The sequence below is a fragment of the Stylophora pistillata genome, chromosome 11, assembly GCF_964205215.1.
Source record: "Stylophora pistillata chromosome 11, jaStyPist1.2, whole genome shotgun sequence".
Taxonomy (NCBI): Eukaryota; Metazoa; Cnidaria; class Anthozoa; order Scleractinia; family Pocilloporidae; genus Stylophora; species Stylophora pistillata.
The window spans coordinates 29,906,532-29,932,049 of record NC_142529.1 but is presented as its reverse complement, the minus strand read 5'-3'; the positions used below and the strand labels follow the sequence as shown (position 1 = coordinate 29,932,049).

Below are 25,518 nucleotides of genomic sequence, written 5' to 3'. Positions count from 1 at the left end.
TGATTGGCCTCTAATTTCTCCTTTTCTCCTGTTTATTCAAACGTTGAGGTAATGAGAAAAAGGGAAATGATCATCCACCAGAGAAGCTCTTGATAGTTGAAAAATTTCTCCAAACCATTACTGCAGGAAATGTATAGAGAACACTGTATGGAGAATATGCATACTGATGTAAGGGTGTAAATGGTTAATTAAAGAACAATTCCTCTTGAGAAAACTTGCCAGGACTGGCCATTTCTGAGAAATCACACAACTTTCACCAAAGACTACTCAAAAGTAAAATAGATTGACTTACAATGAGTTCTTCAAATTGGAATACCTTTGGTGAGACAGTTTTGTCATGATTTTATCTCAAAAAATGTCAAGAAACCATAATTTAGTGGGCTTTTAAGGGTAAATTTTAAAAGCTTAGTGCTCTCTCTCAATTACTATCTAAAACTGCAGGTTTCATGCACTTGAAGTAAATAACACTTTCACTTCTCCTCCTCTTGGACGAGGGATTTCTCCATCACCGTTAACCACAACAAGTTATTAATTTTTCTTTGTTTTCGCCCGTATACTCCTTCTCCGTGGAAAGAAGTTTTGTGAAAGTCAATTTTCTTGCTTGAAAACACTGTGACAATGCATCAATTCATGTAGTCTAAATTAGAACATAATAAATATTTAAACATACTTAATTATCAAGATTAGAATTGTTTGTTGGGGCAACTACATGTAGATAAGAAAGGCTAAGATTATTTCTGTCTCTGTACAGTGTTAATCCTTTTTGTGTGTGTGTGTGTGTGTGTGTGTGTGTGTGTATGTGTAGCAAGAGATCAGATTTTTGTATTGAAAATTTTCTGAGCCATGGAATAGAACTGTTGATTAACCTTCAGCTACTTGTCTATTTACAACTTTGATTAAACTTGTGTTAAGTACAGATGTACACATGTATATAAAGTACTAAGCAAGGAGTTTTTGATGGATCATTTTTTCACCAGCAAATTACTTTTTTGTATGTGTCCTTGAATTTCTTTGCAAGCGTACAATTTAGTCAATATTGTTTACTGTATTTATTGTATTTTATTCACAGTCTGACTCGGAACTTGATAACAGCACAGAGTTGAATTCAGAGGTTTTTTCTTCACTGCCAAGAAATTTCAGGCTCAATCGTTCCAGATTCTCAGATGAGTTTGCAGAAACAAGATCCAAGAGAAGAGAGAGTTTTGGTTTTCCATCTGCAAGGCTGGATGAGACTTCTAACTTGCTTCGCATGAGGGCAAACCCTTCATTGGGAAGTTCGGAGCCAAACCTCACGGGAAGTTGTGTGAGTCAAATTTAACTCAAATAGATCTTGGGCTTTTTTTTATTCCCTAGTTTTCTTTATGTTTTTTTTTTTTTTTTAATTAAAAAACAAAGCAAAAGAATTAGGAAAAACTTTTTTAGCTGGTGGGAATGACTATTTTGATTTGGACCTATTCTACATGTAGTAAAAACAACTTCACAATTGCATATGAGCTTTTCTGAATCATTTGATATTAGAGTGTGTCATTAAATTCCATTGTAATGGCAGTCAAGTATTGTTAGAACATGCAGCTGGTGATGAAGACATTTGATATGAATATTGATTGTAACCTTGAAAAAAAAAGGTTACTTCATGTACGAGGTTTCCATGGGTAACAACAGCATTTTACAATTGAGATCAAATGGCAAGTTCTCCTTTCTGACCAGCCATACATGTACATGTACTTTCACATTAAAAAAAAAATATATATATATATATATATATATTTATTACACGTCACTCAGGCAGTCAGAGGGCCAATCACTAAAATCAACTGATCAAAATGCTCTATTACCGTCAATATTCTTGAAGTATTGGACTGGGCACTGTCCCGAATGGTCCCAAATGATACTGCACTTGTATCCCTTTAAACTTCAGTTGTATAATAAATCTCTTATTAACCAAGCTTGCTTGGGACCCTACTGGAAGAATATTGGCCCTCAGTCTTTTTTGTACGGACCTCGCTGCGCTCGGTCTGTACTGTCAAGATCTCAGGCCGATATTCTCCCAGTACGGCCCTCATGCTTGGTTAATAAGATATATATATATTTTTGTGTGAGATTTTTTTGTTACATGATACACATACTGTACCAAGTGTAAGAGTGTGCAAAATGGAATACGAGATATTTGGATTCTCCAGTTTGTAGCGGCAGAATTCTCTGGCATTGTTTTTGATGTCCTGAACCACTTCACCTCCTTGAAGTTGAGAACTAACAAATTGACTTCAAGGAACAAGGGTCTTGTGACCTGATTCCAATCACCTGTCCTGATAAGTTTACATGTAATATTGCACACAAGACATGATCTTTTCTTTCTTGTAAAATTATAGATAATTTTGTCTTGTATTTTTCAGCCTGTCCTGTACTCTTGAAATTTTAGATATAGATTCTCATACTGTCAGCCATACATTTCTTACAATTTGGCTCAGAGAACTTGATATTAAATCAAGCGGGATTCCCCTCTCAATAATTTTATTTCTTCTCATGGCCTTTCTACTTGAAAGAGTGTTGCTAGTATAAGGAGAACTTCCCTTTTGATCACCTCAAAGAGTCCCTGGGTCGCCTCTTGCGGTAAGAATAATCACCCAGTTAATCTGCTGTTTATTTTGTATGTTTTCAGACTGACATAAGCCGGAGACCAAGGTATGACTTAGACACTAATTCAATCAATTTGTGGTTAGATGAAAATAAATGAAAAAAGAATTTTTTACAGGCAAGGCATAGTGGTACACGTACATATTTCATGTTATCTAGCTTTGTGCAAATCTTGCAATTAGGGTTTTTTTGTCAGATTGCACATGTTGTTTTATCAAGATCATTTTGTGTGCAGAATGGATTTTAAAGTATGCATTTTATAACAAAGATGTATATTTGAAAGTGACATAAGAAATCACGTGACTTTTGAATGATTTCGGATTAACCTAATGTTATTTCACAAGCACTGTTTCAATTGTGTAGTTTTTTTTTTTTTCAGTAGCTTCACTGTAAGGAAAATTTTTATTTTTCGTTGTATTTATTTGCCAGAAAATTTAAAAGCAAAAGCTACGTGTCTGAGTTAGATTTGATATAGATTACAGCTGTAGTCCAATGTATATTGGATGCATTTTGGCATAATTTCCTTTAAAACCTTTTTTTTTTTTTTCCTCATTTACATTTATTGGTAGATTCTTTTTATTAGGAAATATACTGGTGATAGGAACTTACGTAATGCATTCTTGTTTAGGCCAAGTGAAGTATTTCTGCATTGGTGTTCATGGTGCTTTTTTTTTTTTTTTTTCCTTTTTCTTGAGTAAAATTTAGATACATGTTCATAAATTTGAGGAAGCTACAGGATACATGTAGACATGTCTTTCAGTCTTTTTTGCCTAAAGCACTATTTAAAATTGATTTTTTTAGTGGTTAAATTTGCATCAGTCTGATCTGAAGAAGGCTTTGTTATTGTGTGAAATCTCTCGGTAGTTATTTTCAAAGTGTTTTAATTGATCTTTTATCAAGTATCAGGTTGGTGTCATATGTTAATTTTGATCACATTGAAACAGAATGATGATGGTAGCAAATCACCAAATGGAATATCTTTTGTCCAGAGAGATCTTTTAGTCCATTTTTCTGAGGGTAATTTGTGTATTTTTTAAGCTTGATAAATCACTTTTTTGCTGCATCAATGCCTTTGTAAACATCTTTGTGGTCGTATGCCATATTGTGGCAAAATTTTGAAACTGCAAAAACTTATCAAGCAACGTGAGGGAAAATTGCGTGGCTATATCTCTGGAAGGTTAGTGAACCGGTATATAATTTTATACAACTATTTTTCCCACATATTTCAATAATTGGTATATATCAAGCTTTGAAAGGGTGGAAAAGCAGATGGTTGTAAAGGCTGGTGAATATTGTTTTCAATCTTTTGTCGGCACAATTACATCACATTAATTTTATTAGTTTGAAAACTGAATGTATAACATTCAGGTATAACATTATTGTACTTGCATGAACATGTTCAGTGCTAAGTATTACAATTTTTCAAATAGAATTATTACAGAATAATCGCATTTTACTTTGTTCAGGTAATGTGCTGAATTGAAACATTAATCACACTTCAGGATATGAAAGGCATATTTTTCACTTTCTAATTTGAGCTGAAACTGAGACACTATTATTAAGACAACTCATATAAAAGACACAGTGTGCCAAATAATTTTCTGATTTGAACAAATGTACTTGTCAAATGAACATGGTTGAGATGAATCTGAAATCACATGTACAATAATTTGAATTTTGTCATGGCTCAAATTTTACTTTGGTTTGAATTTTTTTAAAACCAGCTTTATTATTAATTTTTGCTGTCATGTTTTGAAAGCAGGGTTGTATGATAATTTCTTTATCCACTACCACAAAGAAAAGAAGAATGTAAATCATAAAATACACAGAATATATTTCAAATTCACTGTTCAAAATAAATGCTCAGTGGTGACTTTTGATTTATGACCTCTACATGTGAATTCGGTTGTAAAAAGTAGTTTTAAATCTGTAAATGTGTGTTGTATGGTATTTGCTAGACAGTTTAAATTGATTCCTTGTTTTCAACAAAAGGTCAAACTGATGAATTTTACATATTAATTGAATAATTTGTATTGTCGGGGCAATAATGTATCAACATTTCAAATCTATTTTGTTATTTTTCCTCACAGTCCAACACAATCATTACAATTTCACTGCACTTGTAGATTTTTTTTCCTGTTATACAGAGTTTTTTCCCTGTGTTTTACCACTTAGGACATTTTCTCTGCTAAATTTTGAATCCCCAGTCCACTTAGCATTGCCATGCCATTTGTAATTATTTTGGTTTCTTTTGATTACATAACAATGACAAATGTCATATACCAGACTTGATGTCTCCACAGCAATTCTTCTTCTGAATTTCTTTATGTACAACGTATCTTAAGATAACATGAAAATATGCTTGTTGCACAATTTTATTGATATCTTACTGGTTCTTAAATGCTTCTATTTTCTGTAAATATGTCAAAAAGGTTTGTATGTATTTCAAATCAAAGTTACCATGGTTTCTGAATGTTACCTTTGAAAGTAATTTCAGGCCTGGTTTATTTTGTCACCAAAACTTGAGGCTTTGTTAGATATAATCAAGTAAATTTTTAAGGATTAGCTGAATTTAAAATTAAATCTAGAGGCAAAATACAGAATACAGTTTTTTTGATAAACTTCAGAACTGTTAGTTATCAAATGACAAATTATTTGTGGCAGAAATGATTTGGAATTTCTGCTTTCTGAAGGGCAAAAAATGGTCCTGACAGAACTTAGATAAATTGTGGTTTCTTGTTATAATTTGAGGCCTTAAATGGATTAGGCATTGTTTTAATTGTCTGGAAGTCTAGGGTATGTAAAACTTATCAGAAAATTGTTATTTCTGGAAGTCAACAATGGTTTAAGTCCTTAAATTGCACTTTTAGGCCAACTTTTTATTGTCTCAAATTTGAGGGGCAGATTTTACAAGTGATTCTACATACATGTGTCATACACATTGTGCACGTTTTTTTATGCCATAACTGTATGAAATCATTGTGTCTTTGGAGACAAGTTATCTATTAATCAACATGTGTCCTGACAAATCACAAATACCTTTGTGAGTATTTTTACTTCCACATTAGATACACACATAGATACATATATTTATATTGTTGCAATTAGAAAAGCTTAATTTTTTTAGATTTTCTTTAGTTCATTAATACAGTAGATATCATTTCTGGTATGTGGAGATTCAACTTAATCATCTTGTGTTTTAAATCCATTCCATAAGCTTTTTGCAATCCATTCCTGTGTTTGCAGGGTGAAAGAACAGTTAAAATCTGCTTGAAGTAAAGTTTCGAGGAGAATTCCAAGTTTTCTAGAAAAGTCTCAGAACAGTTTTCCTTTACATTTATTTAAGTTGAGCACCCAAGAACTTTGTCTACGCTGCATATTCTATCATAACATGTGTGGCTGACTTTCTAAAGGTGAAGCACTATTAGGAGGAGTGCACCAAGGTCTAAAAAGTTCCAATGTTGTCTTTAAAAGATGGGAAAGGGTCAGAGGATAGTTTGCAAGTTTTTATACTTGTATGTATTCAATTGGGGATGGACATCATGTATTTAGCAGAGGTCTTCAAAAGGCAAAGATGCTGTTAAAATGCCATACACTGTTTGGAAACGAGTCAGAGAATTTCCTTGGTATGTTAACATCAATGTTCTTTCTTTTTTTTTTTTTTTTTTTTTTTAGCTCCTTCAATGCTGGAACTCGGAAAGCTGGTAGAAGTTATACCGCAACAAGCTCCATGTCATCCGGAAACTCAGGCCGACCATACTCGCCATTTTCATCATCATTTACACATGGTAAGTGCTGACATCATGTCATTGTTTGGAGTAATCTATAATGCACTTAAGGGTCATTCAGGAGGACACTGTTTTATTATACTCTTACGTTCAGTACTCTTAAGACAAACTTACACTTAAGCTTATCTGCAGACTTGACCTTTTTCTGCCATGAACCATCCAATCTGAGCTCATGATAACTGAAGAGATGGTGTTATTGATACGCTGAATGCATTTTTTTTCCTCTTGTAGGCTCTGACAGCCCAGTTGGCAGTCCTAGCTTTCACACATCTTCAAACAGTACCACTTCTGGAGCGCATTTTGCTTTTTCAAACATCAGAAAGTAAGCAATATGCTTTTGTGGATCATTTGCAAGTGATTTTTTGGTGTACTCAGATCATCAAATTGTAAAACAGGCTCAAATTTTTGCCATGTAATTGTAAAGGTACTCTGTATTTTTTGATGCAATATCAAATTCTCCCAGAGTTTCATAAGGAAATATGAGACAATGTGAAGGGAGAATTTAGCAGTGTATCATAAAGTCATGCTCCCCTCAATTATTTGGCCAGTTTGGCCAAGAACAACGTGAAAGAAGTTTTCAGTAACATGGAGGAATGTTAACTTGTCAGCTAAAGTAAGTGCATTCGGCTGCATTTAAAGAAATAGCGGCCCAATCCTTGATTAGGTTTGACAATTTTTTTTTATATTGCTGTGCTGTCATTCCAGAGACATGGCTGGAAGGCGCTGGTCAGTGGCATCTTTGACATCATCATCAGGATATGGAACACATACTCCTTGTTCGTCATCATACTCTGTAAGTATCACAAATAATTAATAGCTTACCAGTAAGCGAGGGAGGTCCGCGCGGGATCCGGCATGAAAATTAGCAATTTCAGTTCCAGACCCCTGAGAGACCTTGCACTCTCGTGCCTCAGCGCTATTGAGATTCTACTCGTAGTATATTACGATGAATTCTCATGGTAACAGAGAAATATGTACCAGAAACCATGTAGAAGTAAATTTATTGTTTAACGCGTTTTGATATTCATCGTGGAACCAACTACTTGTTAGTGCAATTGAGGAATAATAACGTTTACTTAGATTTTGTTCATGTAAACTTGTGGGACATATATGTAGTTATTGCGTAAGTACTCATACATTTTACGTTGTTTTATAGTCACTGGCATCGTCACAAGAAAAACTTCATCAGGTGGGTACCACTCCTAAGAACTACAACTAAATTCTAGGTTATTTAATTCATTTCTATCTTAATATTATATTCTATTAATATCTATTTTTGTTTTTCCAAAGTTGCAGATAGGATTGCCCTATTGTGATGAGTATAACTATGGAGCACACTTCAGGTAACTAGGTCAATCCTTAAGAGTGATTTGCATTTAATTTCTCCTTACAATATCACCCCTGAATCAAAAATTAAGGTCAGGAGAATAAAGGAAATGATCACCAACATAAGAAGCTCTTGATTGTATGACAAATTCTCCTTACCAGCACCATAGGAAATCTATAGAGAACAGTTGGGTGAATATGCATACTGATGTGAAGGTGCAAAGGGTTAATATTTGTAATTGAAGCCAATGATCTTGGAACTGGCTTTTGTAAAATACGTAAAAAGACTTTTAATGAGCACTTTTTCAGAATTCGTTAATTTTAATTTTTTTCTGTAGTGCTGACAGCGATCAGGAAGAGGATACTGGAGGTCGCAGGTCACCCAAACCACGGCAAAGGTCACGAAGTCTGAGGTTGGTAACTTTTGTTCTGGTATGTAATGTCGTTATTTTTTAGATTAAAATAAATTTCCCTCGCAATTCCATGCTCGAGCCTCGAATACTTCGAAGATCCAGGGTCGTGTTAGGACTCGAGACGTTTGCGATCGTTCCTTAGGCTTTCAAGAATTGAATCTTTTCGAGTTAAAATTCTTTGAGCGTTTTGAAATTAGATTCTCGATTCGCGATTTTCGCTACTTTTGAGGATCGAGGATTGAGTTGCGAGTGGAGACTGTGAACTAACTTTTGAGTGGCAGTGCACAGAAGCTCGTGGATCGATATCGTTAGCAGAAGTTACAATTGAATCCTAAGTGGTATGTGTTGTGTTTTGTAGTCCCGGAAGATCTCCCCTCATTCATGAAGACGAACTTCAGTTGTTGAATAATCTCTATAGGGAGCGATTTCCTAAGGTGAGATTATTGTTACAAGTCAGCTAACGTCTTTTTAGTAGCGAGATTTAGCATCGCGTTTACGTGAAACGTAAACGGCAAGAGTGTCCACGTGACCTTGTTTTTCCCGCCATTCTTTCACGTTTGCCGGATGTGCTTTGCTTTCTTACGTGAGAGTAACCTATTCGCGTTTGCCGTGTACGAAAGATTTTCTCCGCTTTTTTTTTCCTCACGGAATAGAAGATAAGTGCCGGAAACAGGGTACCAAAACTATTCCTCGTAAGTCGTACAAGGGCGCTTTCAAATCTACCATGGCGTGATCTCACGCAAAGCCAAAGCAGCAAGGTTCACGCTGTTTTACGTGAAACGTGAACGGGCAAGCTGACGTTTGCCGTTTCGCGTAAACGCGGTGCTAAATCTCTCTAGTATTGAAGTTGTACCGTGTGTCTGGGTTCTATTGCTTCCGTTCTGAATCGCACGTTTCAACTACACGCTGCAATACGTAGTTTTCGTTCGATGATGTCCACTTGCTAAGTGTCACCTCATGTAGTAATTAGTTCGCTGCGATTGGCTGGTTTTCAACAGCTGTGATTGGTTCATCATGAGGATGTGTTCCCCTAAAGGTTGGCCGTCAAATCGCTTTCCTGTTGTTGTATTTGAAATGACTTAAATACTTTAGTATTCACGACGATAAACGAGCAGAACCCTTTTTTATGATTCCTTGGTGTTGTGGTAACTTGGCATCCGTAGCTGATGCTTCATTTATTTTATATTTATATATCTTTGCACAATTCCTCTTTTTACAGGCCATAACGCAAATGGAAGAGAATCTTAGTGTAAGTGCCATCATTTCATTACACATTTGCTTGTTGTTGTTTTGGCAATATTTGGAGCGTCGCGCCCTTTTTTTTGATGGTTTGTTTGATTGATGTTGTTGTCTTTTTAGGAACTGATTGAGGAATACGCCGAAGAGGGAACACTGAACCATCATAGCTGTGACGCAGTTTTAAACTTTGTGTGGAATCAGGTAGAATTTTGTTGCCGTTTTATACCATATATTTTGAAGATGTGGGCTATACGGTCAGCGATGTGTACTCTGAAGTCAAAGGTTCATTTTCAGGCCCTTGTCTGGTCATTGTGTTCTTGAGCAAAAGACTATAGCTTCTCATTGCGTCTTCCCACAAGAGATACCAGCAAACTGTTGGGGTAGGGAGGGGTGCATGACAAAATACGGAAAGGGGGCTGATGAGAGTGTGTAATCTTTTTACCATCCCTTGCGAGTGGGAATTCACTCGATGGAGGGAAGTCGCACCATGTGTTTTCAGCTCTCTCGCGTGGTTTTTCCATGTTCAATTTTTAATCTGATTGAAGTCAAACCTCCTTTCAGGTTCTTGAAGCAGCTCGCGATAGCCTCAAACAGTCCAAGGATAGCGCTCTCACAAGTCTGTACTTTTATGACCTGTCTGATAAGCTAGAACGGCTGCTTATCGAGGTGGGCCATCGTTTCATGTTTCAACATTATTGTTATGGTAACAATCTCACTATCGCCTTCAACATCATCATCATCATCATCATCATCATCATCATCATCATTATTCTTGTTGTTGTAGTTGTTGTTTGTGTAAGACTTGGTGTGTTCCTATTACTTGACGTCATCGTTTGCTTACAGGCCCATCAAAAGACAAACCTGGATATTTCTCCTGTGAAGAGACTCGTGAGAAAGTTACTAATGATCATGTCAAGACCAGCTCGGCTTTTAGAATGTCTGGTAAATACATTTAAGTTGTTATTAAGTAAATCAGCTACTAAACGGACGATAAAAGTGTAAGAAATGGCAACAGAGTGGAAGAATTTCCGACATTAACAGATTGACAGAAATACTGATAGATTGATGGATAAATGATTGAATGGGGTAGTTTCTGTTTTGCTGCGTCGGCGGGTAGTATAACAAGGTAGTAATGGTTTTATCAACTTAGTTGATTATATGAATTGGCAACTGTAAAGACTTTCGAAGCTGACGTTTCGAGCGTTTGCCCTTCGTCAGAGCCAAGGGCAAAGAGCCCGGACTAATGATAACTCTCGAAACGTCAGACTGATAGATTGGATACATCAACAAAGTTGAAATGGTAAATTGGCCACCGTAACCATTACAAAAGCTGACGTTTCGAGCGTTAGCCCTTCGTCGGAGCGAAGGTATAGATAGATAGTTTGACAGGCAGACAGAGAAAATGACAGATCGTCTGCGTAATGCACTCGTGTATGGCGGTCGGACGTGTTTCGTTTGGCTCCGCTCATTTTGCTCCTTTAAGGATCTGCATCCTCTTAACATGGTTTTTTGTAGTTACCTTGTTGAATCAAGTTTTTCTCAAGAATGTCTCTGATGATCTGATGGTCCTTGAGAGAATTTCTCCGGCTGTTCTCGGTGCCTTTCACTTCCACGTGGCTGTAAACTCGCACCACCATATTGGTTTTTTTGTCCGCGTTCACCGTAGGAAGCGCTTCTTATCGCGGTCTGTCAATTACTATTCCAATTCTACTGCGGCTTTTCAGCTGGAAAATATTCTCTTAAAATATGGCGATATTCATCCTAACCCTGGTTATCAGGCGAAGGCCGATGATCCTGTCTCCAATGCGAGATCTGGCTCGAACTCTAAATCGAAATATAAATTCCCTTGCAAAGTCTGCGACAAACCAGTAAGGTATATTATGCAAAGAATGTTGTTATTGGCATCACATTTAATGCATTGGAATGAGCCGTATAATTTACAATTCATTGGCGTCTTCGGATGTCGGATGCTCCATAGTGCTGTTGTGATTGTGGCCTGCCAAATTTCTCTGACTCGTTCTTCGCCGAGTCAAGCTCACTGGAGCCCACCGAGGATATTTTAGAAAACGATGCATGTGACGGATCCAATATTTCTGGTACATGGGAACGACAAAATAAGTATCCTAAATGCTTACTTCTCAATGCCAGGAGTTTACGAAACAAAATTTTAGATTTGCAAGTCTTGTTGATGTCTGATTCATTTGACATTGTGGCTGTTACGGAGACTTGGCCATATAGTAGTGTGCTTGACCGTGAATTGCAGCTGTATGGCTTTAATATCTATCGCAAAGATAGGTGTGGAAGGCGCGGTGGTGGTGTTTTACTTGCTGTCAAATCTCACCTCACTTGTTTTCGAAGGAGGGACCTTGAGACAGATGTGGAAATGTTGGCTTGTCTTATTTACACAAGACCCGCTTTCTGCTTTTTGTTCTCGGTATTTTATCGTCCACCCGGGAAAAATTTGGACTGCTCGGCAAACTTTGGGGCCTTTCTGAACAATTATTCATCTACAAATGTTTCTAATCTGATTGTTGTGGGAGATTTTAATTTTCCTTTTATAGACTTGCGTACCGGTACACCCGGTTATGTCTCTGACCCAGATACAGCAGACTTTTGTTGTCTGATTCAAGATTACTTTCTTCTTTAAGTTAACTCTAATATTACTCGCCATTCAGCCAACTCAACCGACTCTGGAAACATTCTTGATTTGGTTCTCACGAATAATGAACATCTTGTTTCTGATACCTCTGTCCATCCAGATAGTTGTAATTCAGATCATCTTCCTGTATCTTTTGTTATTAATGCAAATTTCCAACGTCAAAAGAATGTGAATAGGGAAGTCTATTGTTACTAGAAAGCTGACTTTGATGGTCTCAGGAGTATATTGAAACACATCCCCTGGGACTCTGTGATTTTACCCAGTGATTTAAATGACAGTGTGACTAAATTCCAGGACCTGCTATTATGTGCTTTAGACAGGCATGTTCCTCGAATAACACTTAGAAGTCGTTCAAGGTCACCTTGAAATTATGAAGTTGATCAGAAAAAAAGAAAACGCTGTGGAACAGAATGAAGTCTACTCCTACAGATCTTTTCATGCGCGTTAAGCAACTGAGGAAACAAACCAAGAAATGTATTGCCACTAGTTATCATCAGTATCTCCAATCATTATCAGAGAAATTGAAAGTAGATCCTGAGAAGTTTTGGTCCTTCCATGCCATTAAATCAAAAACAAAGAGGCTGCCTGCAGTTGTCACTTATAAAGATAGATCCGCATCAGAATCTGTCGACAAGGCTGCGCTGTTCAGATAGCGTAAACTGTGAAGATCTCCAAGTAGATGTTGTGCACCCAGATCTTCTTTTTGAAATTTCCACCACTCAGAGTGAGGTTGAGGACATTTTAGTTAATCTGGAAGTTAACAAGGCAACTGGTATCGATGGCATCCCTGCAAGAATTTTGAAATCATGTGCCCGGGAGTTATCGATGCCCCTGACCAAGTTGTTTAACCAGTTATTTAGTTTGGGTTTAGTCCCCATGACTTGGAAAAGAGCCAATGTTACACCAGTTTTTAAAGACAATGCCAAGGAGAATGTTGAGCACTATAGATCCATCTCCCTACTATCGATCTTAGGAACATTTCAGGAAAGAATTGTCCATCGTGCCATCTACTCTCATGTCTCACCTTTTCTTACTGATTGGCAGCATGACTATGTGAAAGGGCGTTCCTGTTTAACCCAGCTGGTCCTCACTAACCATATGTGGAGCAAAGCGCTGGATGATGGTCTCCAGGTTGATGCTGTGTTTTTGGACTTGCTCAGGCGTTCGAACGCGTGAAGCACAAGATTCTAGTGTATAAACTGTGTAACTTTGGAATAGTAGGGTCACTGCTAGCCTGGTGTGGTGATCATTTATCGTGTCGCAAGCAGAGAGTAGGATCATTGAGAATGATGCGCCCGTCCGAGCTACGAACAGCCAGCATGCTATTAAAGCAAGGGCCATGGATAGCTTTTAGCTCATTATAGAAAGTACGCATATCGTTCTTGTTTGCCGCACTCTGCATCAGTCTAGCTTTTTCCCTCCACCATTCCTCTTTCATTCTCCTGATCTTTGTGGTGGATGGCAAAAGTTCTAGCTAGATGGCAAAAGTTCTAGCTGGATGGCAAAAGTTCTAGCTGGCTAAATATCACATCTGGCGTGCCGCAGGGGTCCATTTTGGCCCCCTTGTTTTTGGTATTTTCATCAGTGATTTGCCTGAGGTAGTCCAAGAAAGCTCCGTGGCACTTTATGCAGATGACTGCAAGGCGTATAGGGTGGTAATTGTCCAAATGACCTACTGATGTTTCAAGACGATCTGGATAGTATGTGCGCTTGGAGTCAACGGAACAGGATGACCTTCAATGTTAAGAAATGCAAGATGATGCGCATTACCTGGAAGAAGTAACCATTCAGATCTAGCTTCACCCTAAACGGATCGGACATAGAGGAAGTTTATGAGTTTCCTGGAACTCTCATGTTGATGCTATTACAAGTAAAGCTAATAGAATCTTGGGCCTGCTAAGGAGAACCTGTAGAGGCTGGAAGGACACCGAAACTCTGAAGATGCTGTACTGCACGTTTATGAGATCGCAAGTGGAATATGGAACAATTGTGCGGTCGCCACTTACCAAGAGAAACATTGAAAAGCTTGAGCGCATACAGCAGAGAGGAACAAAATTTATTCTCGGAAAAAGGAATTTTACTTATGACGAGCGCCTGAAATGTCTCAATTTGCTTTCACTTGAAAAGAGACGTTATCTTTTTGATCACTTGATCAGCAGGGATTTGCTAAAGCAAAGGCATAGAAAAAACCAGGAAAGATTTATTTAATGGAGTCACGATGACCCCGAAACGTCGAGTAATAAATCTTTCCTGGTTTTTTCTATATCTTTTTGATGTTACATTTTTGTACAAGGCTTAAATGGATACTTAAATGTGGATGTTCTTCCGTTTTTGAATTTTTATTCTCGGGACGATCCGTAGAGATTTAGACATGTTGATGACTATTCCTTGAAGATGAATTTTGTGAGAACGACTAATTTTAAATCCACTTATTTTAATGGAACTGTTGAAATGTGGAATTCGATACCCTTAGATCTTAGATTATCTCCTAGTCTTGCAGTTGTTAAGTCTAGAGTGAGGAAGTTTTTAAGTAAGGAACATTGACGTTTGTAATGTTTTTATTTTTGATCTACAATTTTTCTGTCCGTCATTATATTTGACTTATTTAGATTAGCTACACGGTGATCTGTCTTGCATGGAGTGTTCCACTCTTTTACAGATTAACCTTCTGACTTTGTTTGTTTGTACATTTAGATTTATTTATTTGTCATCATTGCCATCAAATTGTAATAAATAAATAGATTAGTCTGAAGTACTGACAGAATGACAGATAAGCGGACAGACAGACAGGCAGTCAGACAGATAGGCAGTCAGACAGACAGGGCAGTCAGACAGACAGGCAGTCAGTGAGGAAGTAAGACAGATAGTGAGTCGGTCTGACAGCTAGACAGACAGGCAGTCAGACAGACAGACAGGCAGGCAGTCAGTGAGGAAGTAAGACAGATAGTGAGTCGGTCTGACAGATAGACAGACAGGCAGTCAGACAGACAGGGCAGACAGGCAGTCAGTGAGGAAGTAAGAGAGGAAGTAAGACAGATAGTGAGTCGGTCTGACAGATAGACAGACAGTCAGACAGACAGACAGGCAGGCAGTCAGTGAGGAAGTAAGACAGATAGTGAGTCGGTCTGACAGATAGACAGACAGGCAGTCAGACAGACAGACAGACAGGGCAGTCAGACAGACAGGCAGGCAGTCAGTGAGGAAGTAAGACAGATAGTGAGTCGGTCTGACAGATAGACAGACAGACAGACAGGCAGTCAGTGACGAAGGAAAGACAGATAGTTAGTCGATCTGACAGATAGACAGACAGACACCCGGACAAGCAGCCTGACTGTTTTGATCGTGATTATTTAAATGTGAAAATATTTTAAACATATCAACCGCCTCCCGGTTTGCTCAATGGATAGAGCGCTGGACTGTTGTGCGGGAGGTCGAGGGTTCGATCCCCGGCCGGACCAACACTCAGGGTCTTAAAATAAGTGAGAAGAATATGCTACCTTTCTATAACATCAAGAAATGGTTAGACATTCTAGTCTTCTCGGATAGGGACGAATAAATGGAGGTCCCGTCTCCTGCAGGGTTAGGGGCAAGAGACGTTAATTTCCCACGCACGAGATTACTGTGTGATGGATGTCCTCCCCTGGGGTGGGATGGGTGGGTAACAGGACCCCCGTTGATACCAGTGTTTACTACACTAAAGGGGCTATCCTGTTTAAATATAGATGTCTGTCTGCCTGTCGATTATTTCTCCTTGGAAGGTCTCTTTTCTTCTGATTAGAATCTCGCTTGCATTTTAGGAATTCAGTCCTGAAAATTTCTACAACGAGCTTGAAGAAGAAGGACGAGAGCTGGAGAGGGTCACTGAGAAGGCAGATATCACGAACTACGTTAAACTCAAATTAGGACTAGTACAGACTGAAGATAACAGACCAGGCTCGCCAGAGGAGCAAGAACCTGAGTCACCATTGGTATGAATCTTCATCTCTCTTTTTAATTTTAGATGATCTGAAATTCGTCACTCCTGGATTCGTAGATTCTGTCTCCTACCCCTTTGTCATCTTTTGCTGGGCTTTTTCAGTTTCATTTAGTTCTCTCTTTGTAGGTGTCTTTGTCCTTCTCTTATTCTGTTTAACCCGATCAGTCAGTTCTCTGAGCCCTCCCTCTCGTGTAATATTCGTGTGTCAATATGGTAATTTTCTATGTATTTTCTCTGATACAGTGTACTAATCTCTATTTGTATGATTTCATTCTTGTTAGAAATCTGCCAGTTCTAACTCGACAATAGGGGAAATGCCAACAGAGGAGGACTTTGAATACATCAAACTCATAAGCAACGGTGCTTACGGGTAAGACAAAAATTAAAGAAAAGAGGAAATATTTGTGAATCACAAAGTGATAATGATGTGGTGCTTTTATTAGAGCGCGTTGTCCATACTACTATGGTCTGATGCGCTTTACAACACTTTGCGGTGGACTTTGGCCGGACTGCACTGAGCAGTTCACAATTTTGAAACGAAATTTTTCAGGTTGCCCATAACTTTGGAAGTTTTGCTAACAAGACCAGACCACAACAACGCGAACTGCGTTCCTTACTCTTCGAAATAATTGAGTGGGCTCTTTAACGTCCCCTGGTTACTAATACAGAAAAGATGCAAGAGACGGTTTACGGTTTATCGATCTTATCTGAGAAGACTGGAATGTCTAACCATTTGCAGAAGTCATAGCAAAGGCAGCACATTCTCCCCTGTTATCTTAAGACCCAGAGTGTTGATGCAGGGTGGAGCTAGAGCCCTCGTTTCTCTGCACTGCAGTCCGGCACTTTACAGCCTTACCCCCCCCCCCTCCCCTCTCATACATATCCGTCTCATGCAACAATAGGTTTTCCTTTGCATCAAGTTGGCTGTTGATGCAGGGAGGGGAGAGCTGGCGACGGTTGTTTGACTCGATGTTTTTTTTTCTTTCAAATTACAGTGCTGTTTACTTAGTGCGACACAAACAAACACAGATGAGATTTGCGATGAAGAAGATGAACAAACAACTTATGCTGCACAGAAATCAAGTTCAACAAGTGTTCGCAGAAAGAGACATTCTGACGTTCGCCGAGAATCCGTTTGTGGTTGGAATGTGGTGCTGTTTTGAGACAAAGAAACACCTTTGTATGGTGCTCGAATATGTCGAGGGAGGGGACTGTGCGTCGCTTTTGAAAAACAGTGGACCACTACCAATGGATCTCGCCAGGTAAACAGCTTTTTTGTAATTCTCTAAAAACGTAGAACATAGCGATTTTTAACTGTTTGTAGAAAGTAATTTCTTATTGCATCGATTTTGCTTCATCATCTCCAGGGCTCGAAACTAACGGTAGCCAACTAGCCACAGACTAGAAGAAATTCAGTTTTGGCTAGTGGTTTCGATTTCCACTTGCCAGTTTGGCTAGTAAACAAACTGAAATTGTCGCAACATCTAAGTTGTCACTAGCCACTTGGTTAGTAAGTTGAAAAGTTAGTGTCGAGCCCTGATTTCTCGCTCTTTGATTGGTGTAGAAAACACGCGTCATCCTCTAAACCAGTCAGATATAAGAATAAAACCTATTGCGACTCTGTTACTAAACGTGCAAAGCAAATGCGAAATGTATAGTTGTTAAAGGATTGTACACACTTTGTTCAAGTTGACCTTTACGAACTTTTACCCCCAAGCATTAGATAGAGGATTAAATTTTACTCAGTGACGCTGTGTTTTGTTGTAATCGTCAGAGCCTACGTAGCTGAGACATTATTAGCCGTGGAATATTTGCACAGTTATGGAGTCATTCATCGCGATCTTAAACCTGACAAGTAAGTTTGATTAAAAATATATTTATACCTCTTACTAACCGAGTTCGTGGTCTGTAAAGTAAGTCGAAGCGTGTGAGCCATAAATCCGATTGACAAAAAAAAAAAAAAAACCGAGAGTACGGACCGAGAAAACAGACAACTAAGGCTGCGCTCACACTTGGTACCCGGGCATTAGTGCCTGGGCACTAGTGAGTAGTACCCGATATATCAGTGCCCAGTTCACTGCCCGAATTCTGGCGTGGGTATTTGGAAAAAAGTTGTGTCGCATTAGTGCCCATCAAGAATTGTACACGGGCACAGTGTTCGAGCTCCAAGAGTGAACGCAGCCTAAGATATTAGAAAATCTAGTATATCTCTGGGTTAAGATAGAGGGAAAAGATTTCACTTCAAAACAAACTTTTGAATTTAGCAGGTCACACTGTAAAATACGGCCCGCTAAATTGACCAATCTTCGCGCACGTATTAACGAAGAGATAAAATAAATATATCTTATTAACCAAGCACGAGGGCCGTAATGGGAAAATATCGGCCCGAGGTGTTGACAGTACGGACCGAGCGCAGCGAGGTCCGTACAAAAAAGACCGAGGGCCGATATTCTTCCAGTACAGTCCCCCAGCAAGCTTGGTTAATAAGAGATTTATTATACGACCGAAGTTCAAAGGGACACAAGTGCGTGTAATAAATCTTTTTATTTACTTATTGATTCCTTTATTTGTGAACTGAAGTTGCCATCCTTTGGGATTTTTCTCCGCAGTCTTTTAATTACATCACTGGGTCACATAAAACTCACAGACTTTGGATTATCAAAGATTGGACTCATGAACAGTAAGTTCTCGATTTACTTTTGTTTTCATTTTCCACAGCTCATCTCGAAACCCTTTTGATCCAGAGTCCGTTGTAGCAACTATGAACCCTTTACACCTAAAGATCAGTATGTAAATTCTCCTTGGTATTCTCTATACATTTTCCAAGGCGCCCATAAAGAGAATTTGGTTAACAACCAGTTGCTTCTCGAATCAGCGAGATCATTTCCTGTATTCTCGTGACCTTAATGTGTGATTCCTGGGTGATATTGTAGGGAGAAATTAGATGCTAGTCACTCTTAGAAGTGAAAGGGTCAATAAACGCTATCTCTCATTTTTGCTTGGCCGATATTCACATATATTTCTCCCCAAGGCACCACACACATGTATGAACACTCACTCGCCCAAGAAACAAAACAGTTCATGGACCAGCAAGTTTTCGGTACCCCGGATTATCTGGCGCCTGAGGTCATTCTGAGGCAAGGCTATGGCAAGCCCGTGGATTGGTGGTCCTTAGGGATCATACTCTACGAATTCCTCATTGGAGTACCCCCCTTCTATGGTGACACGCCCGAAGAGCTGTTTGCGGATACTTTGAGCGGTAAGTGAATACAAATAACAATTTCACGTTGTAAGACAGTGTACATATTTCCACGTACAGAATTTCCTTCTTTGTGATGAAATTTTGTGGGCCGAGGCCAGGAACGTGTTCGATAATTGAGTCAGTTTGCTAGACATAACGTCTCGTAGTCACGTTCGACGCACTAAAAACTACTATAAAACGAATACAAGAATTGTAAAAACGTGTAAAATGGTATATAAAAGTCACTTGTAAAAATGTAGCGGAATTCCAAATCGATTTCGATCAATTACGATCCTCATCAGTAGTACTCCACATGGCGGAGTACTACTGATGAGGATCGTAATTGATCGAAATCGATTTGGAATTCCGCTACATTTTTACAAGTGACTTTTATATACCATTTTACACGTTTTTACAATTCTTGTATTCGTTTTATAGTAGTTTTTAGTGCGTCGAACGTGACTACGAGACGTTATGTCTAGCAAACTGACTCAAGAATTTCCTTCGCTGTAGCAGAAACCACTTACAGTATTTATGAGGCAACCAACCAATCTAGTCCGAGCGTGATTTTTCGGAGATTTCTGTCTGAATTCGGATGGTTCCGTTCGATTTCCGACGGTTTCGTTTAAAATCGGACGATTCCGTGTGCATTCGGACTGTTCTGTCCGATTTCGGACGGTTTCGTTTGTTTTTCGGATAGTTCTGTTAAATTGCGGACAGTTTCGTCTGTTGTTGAACAGCCTTGTCAGTTGTCGGACAATTCCTTCTGTTTTCGGACGTTTTGAGCCAGAGGAGGTTTATCCTTGATTAGGTTTCTTACAGTTATTTACGTCCTAATCATTTTAGGTGCTATTGAATGGCCGGGTGAAGACGAGGCTCCTCCCGAAGACGCTCGGGATCTGGTGACAAAATTATTGGAACAGGATCCTATATTGCGTCTGGGCACTGCAGGTGAGAGAGGGTCTGGGGTCAATTTTCTCTACCATGATACCTTTGTCTTGCATGTACCTTAGAAATCGCAGGCTTTTAACTGTAGTACATAGATGTCGAATTCTGCGCAAGTATAGGCTGTGAATCAATAAATATCCTCACGCATGTCTTTGGTTTGTGACACGATTCATAACTTATCCGTAATGTTTACATCAGTCCCGTCTCCCGCCCATTTTCGGTGAATCTTCGTTGAAATTCCCGACGAGTTTCCGAATCATTTTCGTCTAATCTGAAATAGTACAAGTCACTCGAACATTTCCTCGGTAGCATCTCTAATCAGAGAGTATGAGAATTTCGTCTAAAATAGCTCTGACGTTTTTCGTGTAGCCCTTTCATGATATCTTCTATGGATTTTTTTTCTTCTCTGTTCAGGTTCACACGTAGTGAAGGAGCATCAGTTCTTTCAAGGCTTAAATTGGACGGCGTTGCTGAGACAAAAAGCTGAATTTATACCTCAACTTGATGGCGAGGACGACACAAGCTACTTCGATAGTAAGTCAGACTTAACGCTGTTGAAGAGCAATTTCAAATTCGTCGGAATGTGATTGCTTAAGAAAACTTGCACCAGCCTCTCGATTTTTTGAATGTAAACATAAAGTCTTCGCTTCAGTAGCTTGCTCGAATGTGCTGCACAACCCCTGAAATGCCATCATGATAAGTTTCTAATAATTCCGCTCCTTATTGCAGCTCGCACAGATCGCTACAACCACGAGTTGGAGACTGATGATGACGAAGATGAAGATGAAGAATTCAGCAGCTTTTCGAGCGAGTTCAGTAACTTCTCCACATGTTCCCCCCGGTATTCCCGCATCTGCGGGTCCCCGGTACCATCCCCGGTTACCTCGCCGGGTCCTTCATCTCCCGTGTCCCCGAACAACACAAAGAAGGCTTCTGACGTTAAAGATTCGGGCGAAGAGGTGTCGACTCCCCGAAGTGACATGAGCTCGGAATGTTCCCCGCCGACTGTCCGAAAGAGGAGTCAGGAACGAAACCCACCACTTCGTTTGGAGAGCCGAGACAGCGACGAAGATTTCCGAAGGCAACAAAGTGATACCAGCGTCGATGCCGATCGTCCCCATAGTCGAACAAATTCGACAAATTAGTAAGCCAATTTTGTTTGTTTTTTTTTTTTTTCTTTTGTTTTGGTACTCTTTTCTCTGATCGGAGGATTAATCTTAGAAATTAATTTTTGAATCTGTGATTTAAAACTAAACTGTCGCGATTATTCTCTCTTTGTTTTAGCTCTTTAACCCCAATGGAACGAGATTTCAACCCAGGTTCCCCAGTCACCCCTCCCACCGTCCGGTTAAGGAAGAAAGCCTATTCAGATTTGGCCCCAGTGCCTATCCCGCTGCTGTCATTATCGGCTGGCGAGGAAAGCCCTACTAATCCCCCCGCGGCCAGTTTTACTGTGGAGACTGAGACCGAGGACAAATATCGGGTCCAGCGAACCCATTCCCTCCCTGACGAGGGGGACAGAAGACTCTCTTCTGTACCCAAATTGGAGCTATCTTGTAAGTATAACTTGAGTATTGGTCTTCAGTTACTTATGTACTTCACCATTGAGCCATGTTTTTGCTCTATCCTTCGCGTACTTTTGATTCATTGGTTTTTTCATTTTTCTGACAGTGTCTGACGATGAATATCGTGCTTTAAGCCAACACATACGAAGCCCTCCTGGTTCGCCTCAGTCCCGGACTCCCCCTCGTTCTCCGACCAGTCGCCGAAGAGCCAAGACGCTTTCGCTCTGTCTTCGTCCACCAATCATAATCGAAAAAGGACCTCGTGGATACGGCTTCACTCTACAGGCTATTCGTGTTTACTTCGGAGATACGAACTACTACAAAGTCCATCACCTTGTGTCGGTAAGTTAATATGCGCTTTGGAGAACTTTTTATGGACGTCGATGATTGAATGAAGTTCATTGCTGTAGAGATAGTTTGCAGTATACATCACAACCGATGAATTTATTTCAAGTCTAAAATAGCATGCTTTACTCTATCTAGGGAAACAAATGTGCCTTTGATTCCTATAGCCCCAGAGAGTTTTAGGCATATCTCCACCCTGAAAATAACGTAGTTGTTTGAGGCTTATGCGAAGAGTTTCTAAAACTGACCTTTCGAGCGTTATCTTTTTGTCTCCACTCTAACGGGTTAAGTGAAGATTGCGAATTTTAGATGACAAACATAATGACGAAACATATGCCCTCGTCAACACTCAATGATTCAAAGAATAGCTTTATTCAATGAATAAGGTCAGACATTTCGGACAGAAAGTTATGTAAAGCCAGCAAGCCATCGTGTTGCAACCTTTTCTTACAAATTAGACGCTACCCGAATGTTAATCGCAAAATTGTTTTCTGTGTTTTTAGAATGTGGACCATGGCAGTGCTGCTTTTGAGTCAGGTCTTAGGCCTGGCGACTTGTTGACGCACGTGAACGATGAGGTAATTTTCTTTCGAGTGCTTAATTTACATTTAACTTCATAAAGTTTATTAGTACAAATAGCGTACAGGTTCGTATTAAGACTCGAATTTCACTGAAATTTGTAATATTGAGGCCATTAATTCGAGGAAATAAAGCCGCGATTGTTAATTAAAGATGGAGTTATCTTTAAACGGTACGTTTGATCTCGTTAAGAGATTTGCAGATAAGAAACGCAAAAGACGGTGATCAGCTTTACTCGCAGTGCAAATGGGAACCAACTCTGTGAGAACTTTGTGTGTCATCCAAGCAGTATTCTTTTAGTAACTTATCTCGTTCGTGTTTCTTTTTAGCCCGGTCTTAGGCAACTGGGGCTTATTTTTTTCTTACTTTTCTTGCTCTAACTGCACTTTTTATTGCTGTGTCACGTAACGGTTGTGGAATTGCGTTACGCAGTCACTGCGGCTATCAGGAGAGAGTCGCGTTGTGTTACTACTGATAAATTGTTTGTGCTGCAGTGTTTTTATTGTTAAAGTCTTTAACTGTTTTTTGTTACTTCTTCGTCGGTCGGACTGTATTGTAACAGAAGGTTTATTGCTCCAGTGATCTTGACGTAAGTGCAGAAAGCATTTTACAGCGAAAAGAGTCGCATTTTGACTACAACGGTTGTACTACAATAGCTCTCTGTCTATAGAGCAGGTATAGCGCTCCAGACAGTCGGTTTCTGTAGACAAAAGCAACAGTTACTCCCAGATGAGAGAGTCCTCGTAAAACAATTATAACGCATTCAAGAACATCCCGGAACCTTCCAATGAAAGTATTCTGGAAAAATTAACTTAGAAACGTAACCAAATAGAATGTTCTAGAAAGTTCCATTGTATGATATCAGAACATTTCAGTATTCACGTTACCGTGACTAGGCATTCTAGAAATTTCCAGAAAATGGTACTTTACAGTCACTTCCCTTAATACATCATGCTATTTTACTCGCAGTCTGTGAAGGGGCTCAGTCATCGCGAAGTCATTGAGCTTATCCTCAGCGGTGGAACAAAAGTAAAACTCAGCGCGACTGAACTCGCCAAGACATCCATTAAAAGAGGAGGCCGGAAAAGGGTGCTCTCTGCTAGTAAACAAGTCCGAAAGAAGTTGTCTTTCAAACGCGGACGAAAAGGAACTGCTCCCCAAAATCTTCCATCTCCTGGCTCTGAAACGGCAGATAAACATCCCAAACAAAAACCGTTCTGGAAGCGGTTTGGTCGCCGAGCAAGTCTGTCGCCAGGAAACGGCCTTCGGAGAACAAGTTCACTGAAGCGTGTGGTGTCGTCACCAGATTCCGCTCGGCCGGCCTCACCTAAACTCAGTTCGCACTCGTTTGATTTTCGGGCGTTGTCGGATCAGTCTTCATCTTCTGTCGGCAGTAGTCCTGCTTCGTCGCCGAGTTCGCCTTGTGCGCATGGCCTAGGGCGACCAGGTCAGTGAAATTTGATTTTTCTTTTTTCGGTCTGTAATAGCCTGTGTACAGCCGCCCCATCCCCTCGAAAATATCGGGGAGGGAGCGTCTGTGATGATTTACCGTTGCTAATCGTGTATGGGGACCACGTGATTTTTCCCGGAATGTGCGGAAAATGATCTCATTGGCTGTTACTCGTAGATCATTACATCATGTGAACCACGGGTTTCGATTGGCTATCAATTTCGCGGGGACTTGACTTCTGAAATGTTAAGCCTTCTCTCGAAGTACACATTGCTCGCACAATAACATGTGCGCGAATTAGCGATGAGTTTGTATGCTCTTTGTGGGAAAAAACATCGTTCAGAACTCAGATAAAAATCCCGTTGACGGAGAGAAGAGCTCGCTCGAGTTTTAACGTCCGGGAGGAGTAGCTGTCGCTGGAGTGTAAAGTGTCTATAGATTCCGCTTACATTTGCAGAAATTGCCTGTCGACAATAAAGAAACGAAGGGCTCTTCTGACTAATCTTTGTATTGTGAACTCTACGACTCGAAAGATTATCAGCCCGAAATCCTCTTCTTCTTCCGTTTTCTTGTCACCCGTCAAAGCGAATCCTACTCCTCGTTCAACCATCACGTTTGAAGCGGTGAAATCACAATTATTTTACTACTGCCACGTGGACGCGAGAGCAGCTCATCGGCGACGATTGGGGCTGCATAAAAGATTGTCGGAAACAGGATAATAAGTATTGTAATGATTCAAAATTATCTGCCGGAAATCGAGTGTCACGATCTGTCCGCTCCGATAAATCAGTTTGTTTATCTTTGTTGGGAAGAACTTTACAGCCAATCAACTTACGTTTTGATGAAGGTGTGTTCATGAGATAAGAAAACCAGTGTGGGTAGGTTTTTGGTCGGTCAGAGACCTCGCCTGATATTGTTCTGTCTGCTTTTTAAAAATAAATTCTGGAAGAGAACAGTGACAGTGTGGGCCCCTCACTAATTCCCCACAAGATTAATGATTTCCCGTATCCAGTGGGAATACTTGCATACACGTCTTTTCCTTCAAAAAGAGCTTGGAGACATTTTTCTTGCTCGGTAAAGAGTGAACCGATTTTGAAAACGTCGCAAACACTCTCAATTGCTCGATGAAAAGTATTCATATTGACCGCCATTTTGAAAATCGGAATGAGCTGAGAGGAACCACGAAAATTTTGGTCAGCGGAAACGAGTTTTTTTAATTTATGCAAAGTTATTCCCATACACGATTAGCAACGGTAAATCACAGACGCTCCCTCCCCGATTTTTTCGAGGGGATAGGGCGGCTGTACACAGGTTAGGTCTGTAAGAAATTGTGCTGTTAAAGTTCGCGAAATTAG

General features: G+C 39.6%; 1 protein-coding gene across 2 annotated transcripts in view; it reads left to right on the top strand.

The window, feature by feature from the left end:
- Window positions 1-25,518, top strand: part of LOC111321167 (microtubule-associated serine/threonine-protein kinase 2) — a 30,566-nt gene that overhangs the window by 2,526 nt on the left and 2,522 nt on the right. Inside the window, exons 2-27 of one of the 2 annotated variants that reach the window (XM_022923964.2) lie at window positions 1,070-1,303; window positions 2,660-2,682; window positions 6,310-6,422; window positions 6,654-6,744; window positions 7,128-7,215; window positions 7,579-7,611; window positions 7,713-7,765; window positions 8,087-8,161; window positions 8,520-8,595; window positions 9,381-9,410; window positions 9,521-9,601; window positions 9,962-10,066; window positions 10,244-10,342; window positions 15,857-16,027; window positions 16,317-16,405; window positions 17,031-17,297; window positions 17,810-17,890; window positions 18,645-18,715; window positions 19,067-19,294; window positions 20,123-20,227; window positions 20,639-20,758; window positions 20,954-21,368; window positions 21,509-21,780; window positions 21,896-22,131; window positions 22,638-22,712; window positions 23,683-24,160. In XM_022923964.2, coding sequence (XP_022779699.2) covers window positions 1,070-1,303; window positions 2,660-2,682; window positions 6,310-6,422; window positions 6,654-6,744; window positions 7,128-7,215; window positions 7,579-7,611; window positions 7,713-7,765; window positions 8,087-8,161; window positions 8,520-8,595; window positions 9,381-9,410; window positions 9,521-9,601; window positions 9,962-10,066; window positions 10,244-10,342; window positions 15,857-16,027; window positions 16,317-16,405; window positions 17,031-17,297; window positions 17,810-17,890; window positions 18,645-18,715; window positions 19,067-19,294; window positions 20,123-20,227; window positions 20,639-20,758; window positions 20,954-21,368; window positions 21,509-21,780; window positions 21,896-22,131; window positions 22,638-22,712; window positions 23,683-24,160 — 3,709 coding nt within the window. Of the gene's footprint in view, window positions 1-1,069; window positions 1,304-2,659; window positions 2,683-3,407; window positions 3,812-6,309; window positions 6,423-6,653; window positions 6,745-7,127; window positions 7,216-7,578; window positions 7,612-7,712; window positions 7,766-8,086; window positions 8,162-8,519; window positions 8,596-9,380; window positions 9,411-9,520; window positions 9,602-9,961; window positions 10,067-10,243; window positions 10,343-15,856; window positions 16,028-16,316; window positions 16,406-17,030; window positions 17,298-17,809; window positions 17,891-18,644; window positions 18,716-19,066; window positions 19,295-20,122; window positions 20,228-20,638; window positions 20,759-20,953; window positions 21,369-21,508; window positions 21,781-21,895; window positions 22,132-22,637; window positions 22,713-23,682; window positions 24,161-25,518 lie in introns of those variants that run through there. The other variant, XM_088738344.1, reaches the window with a different exon arrangement.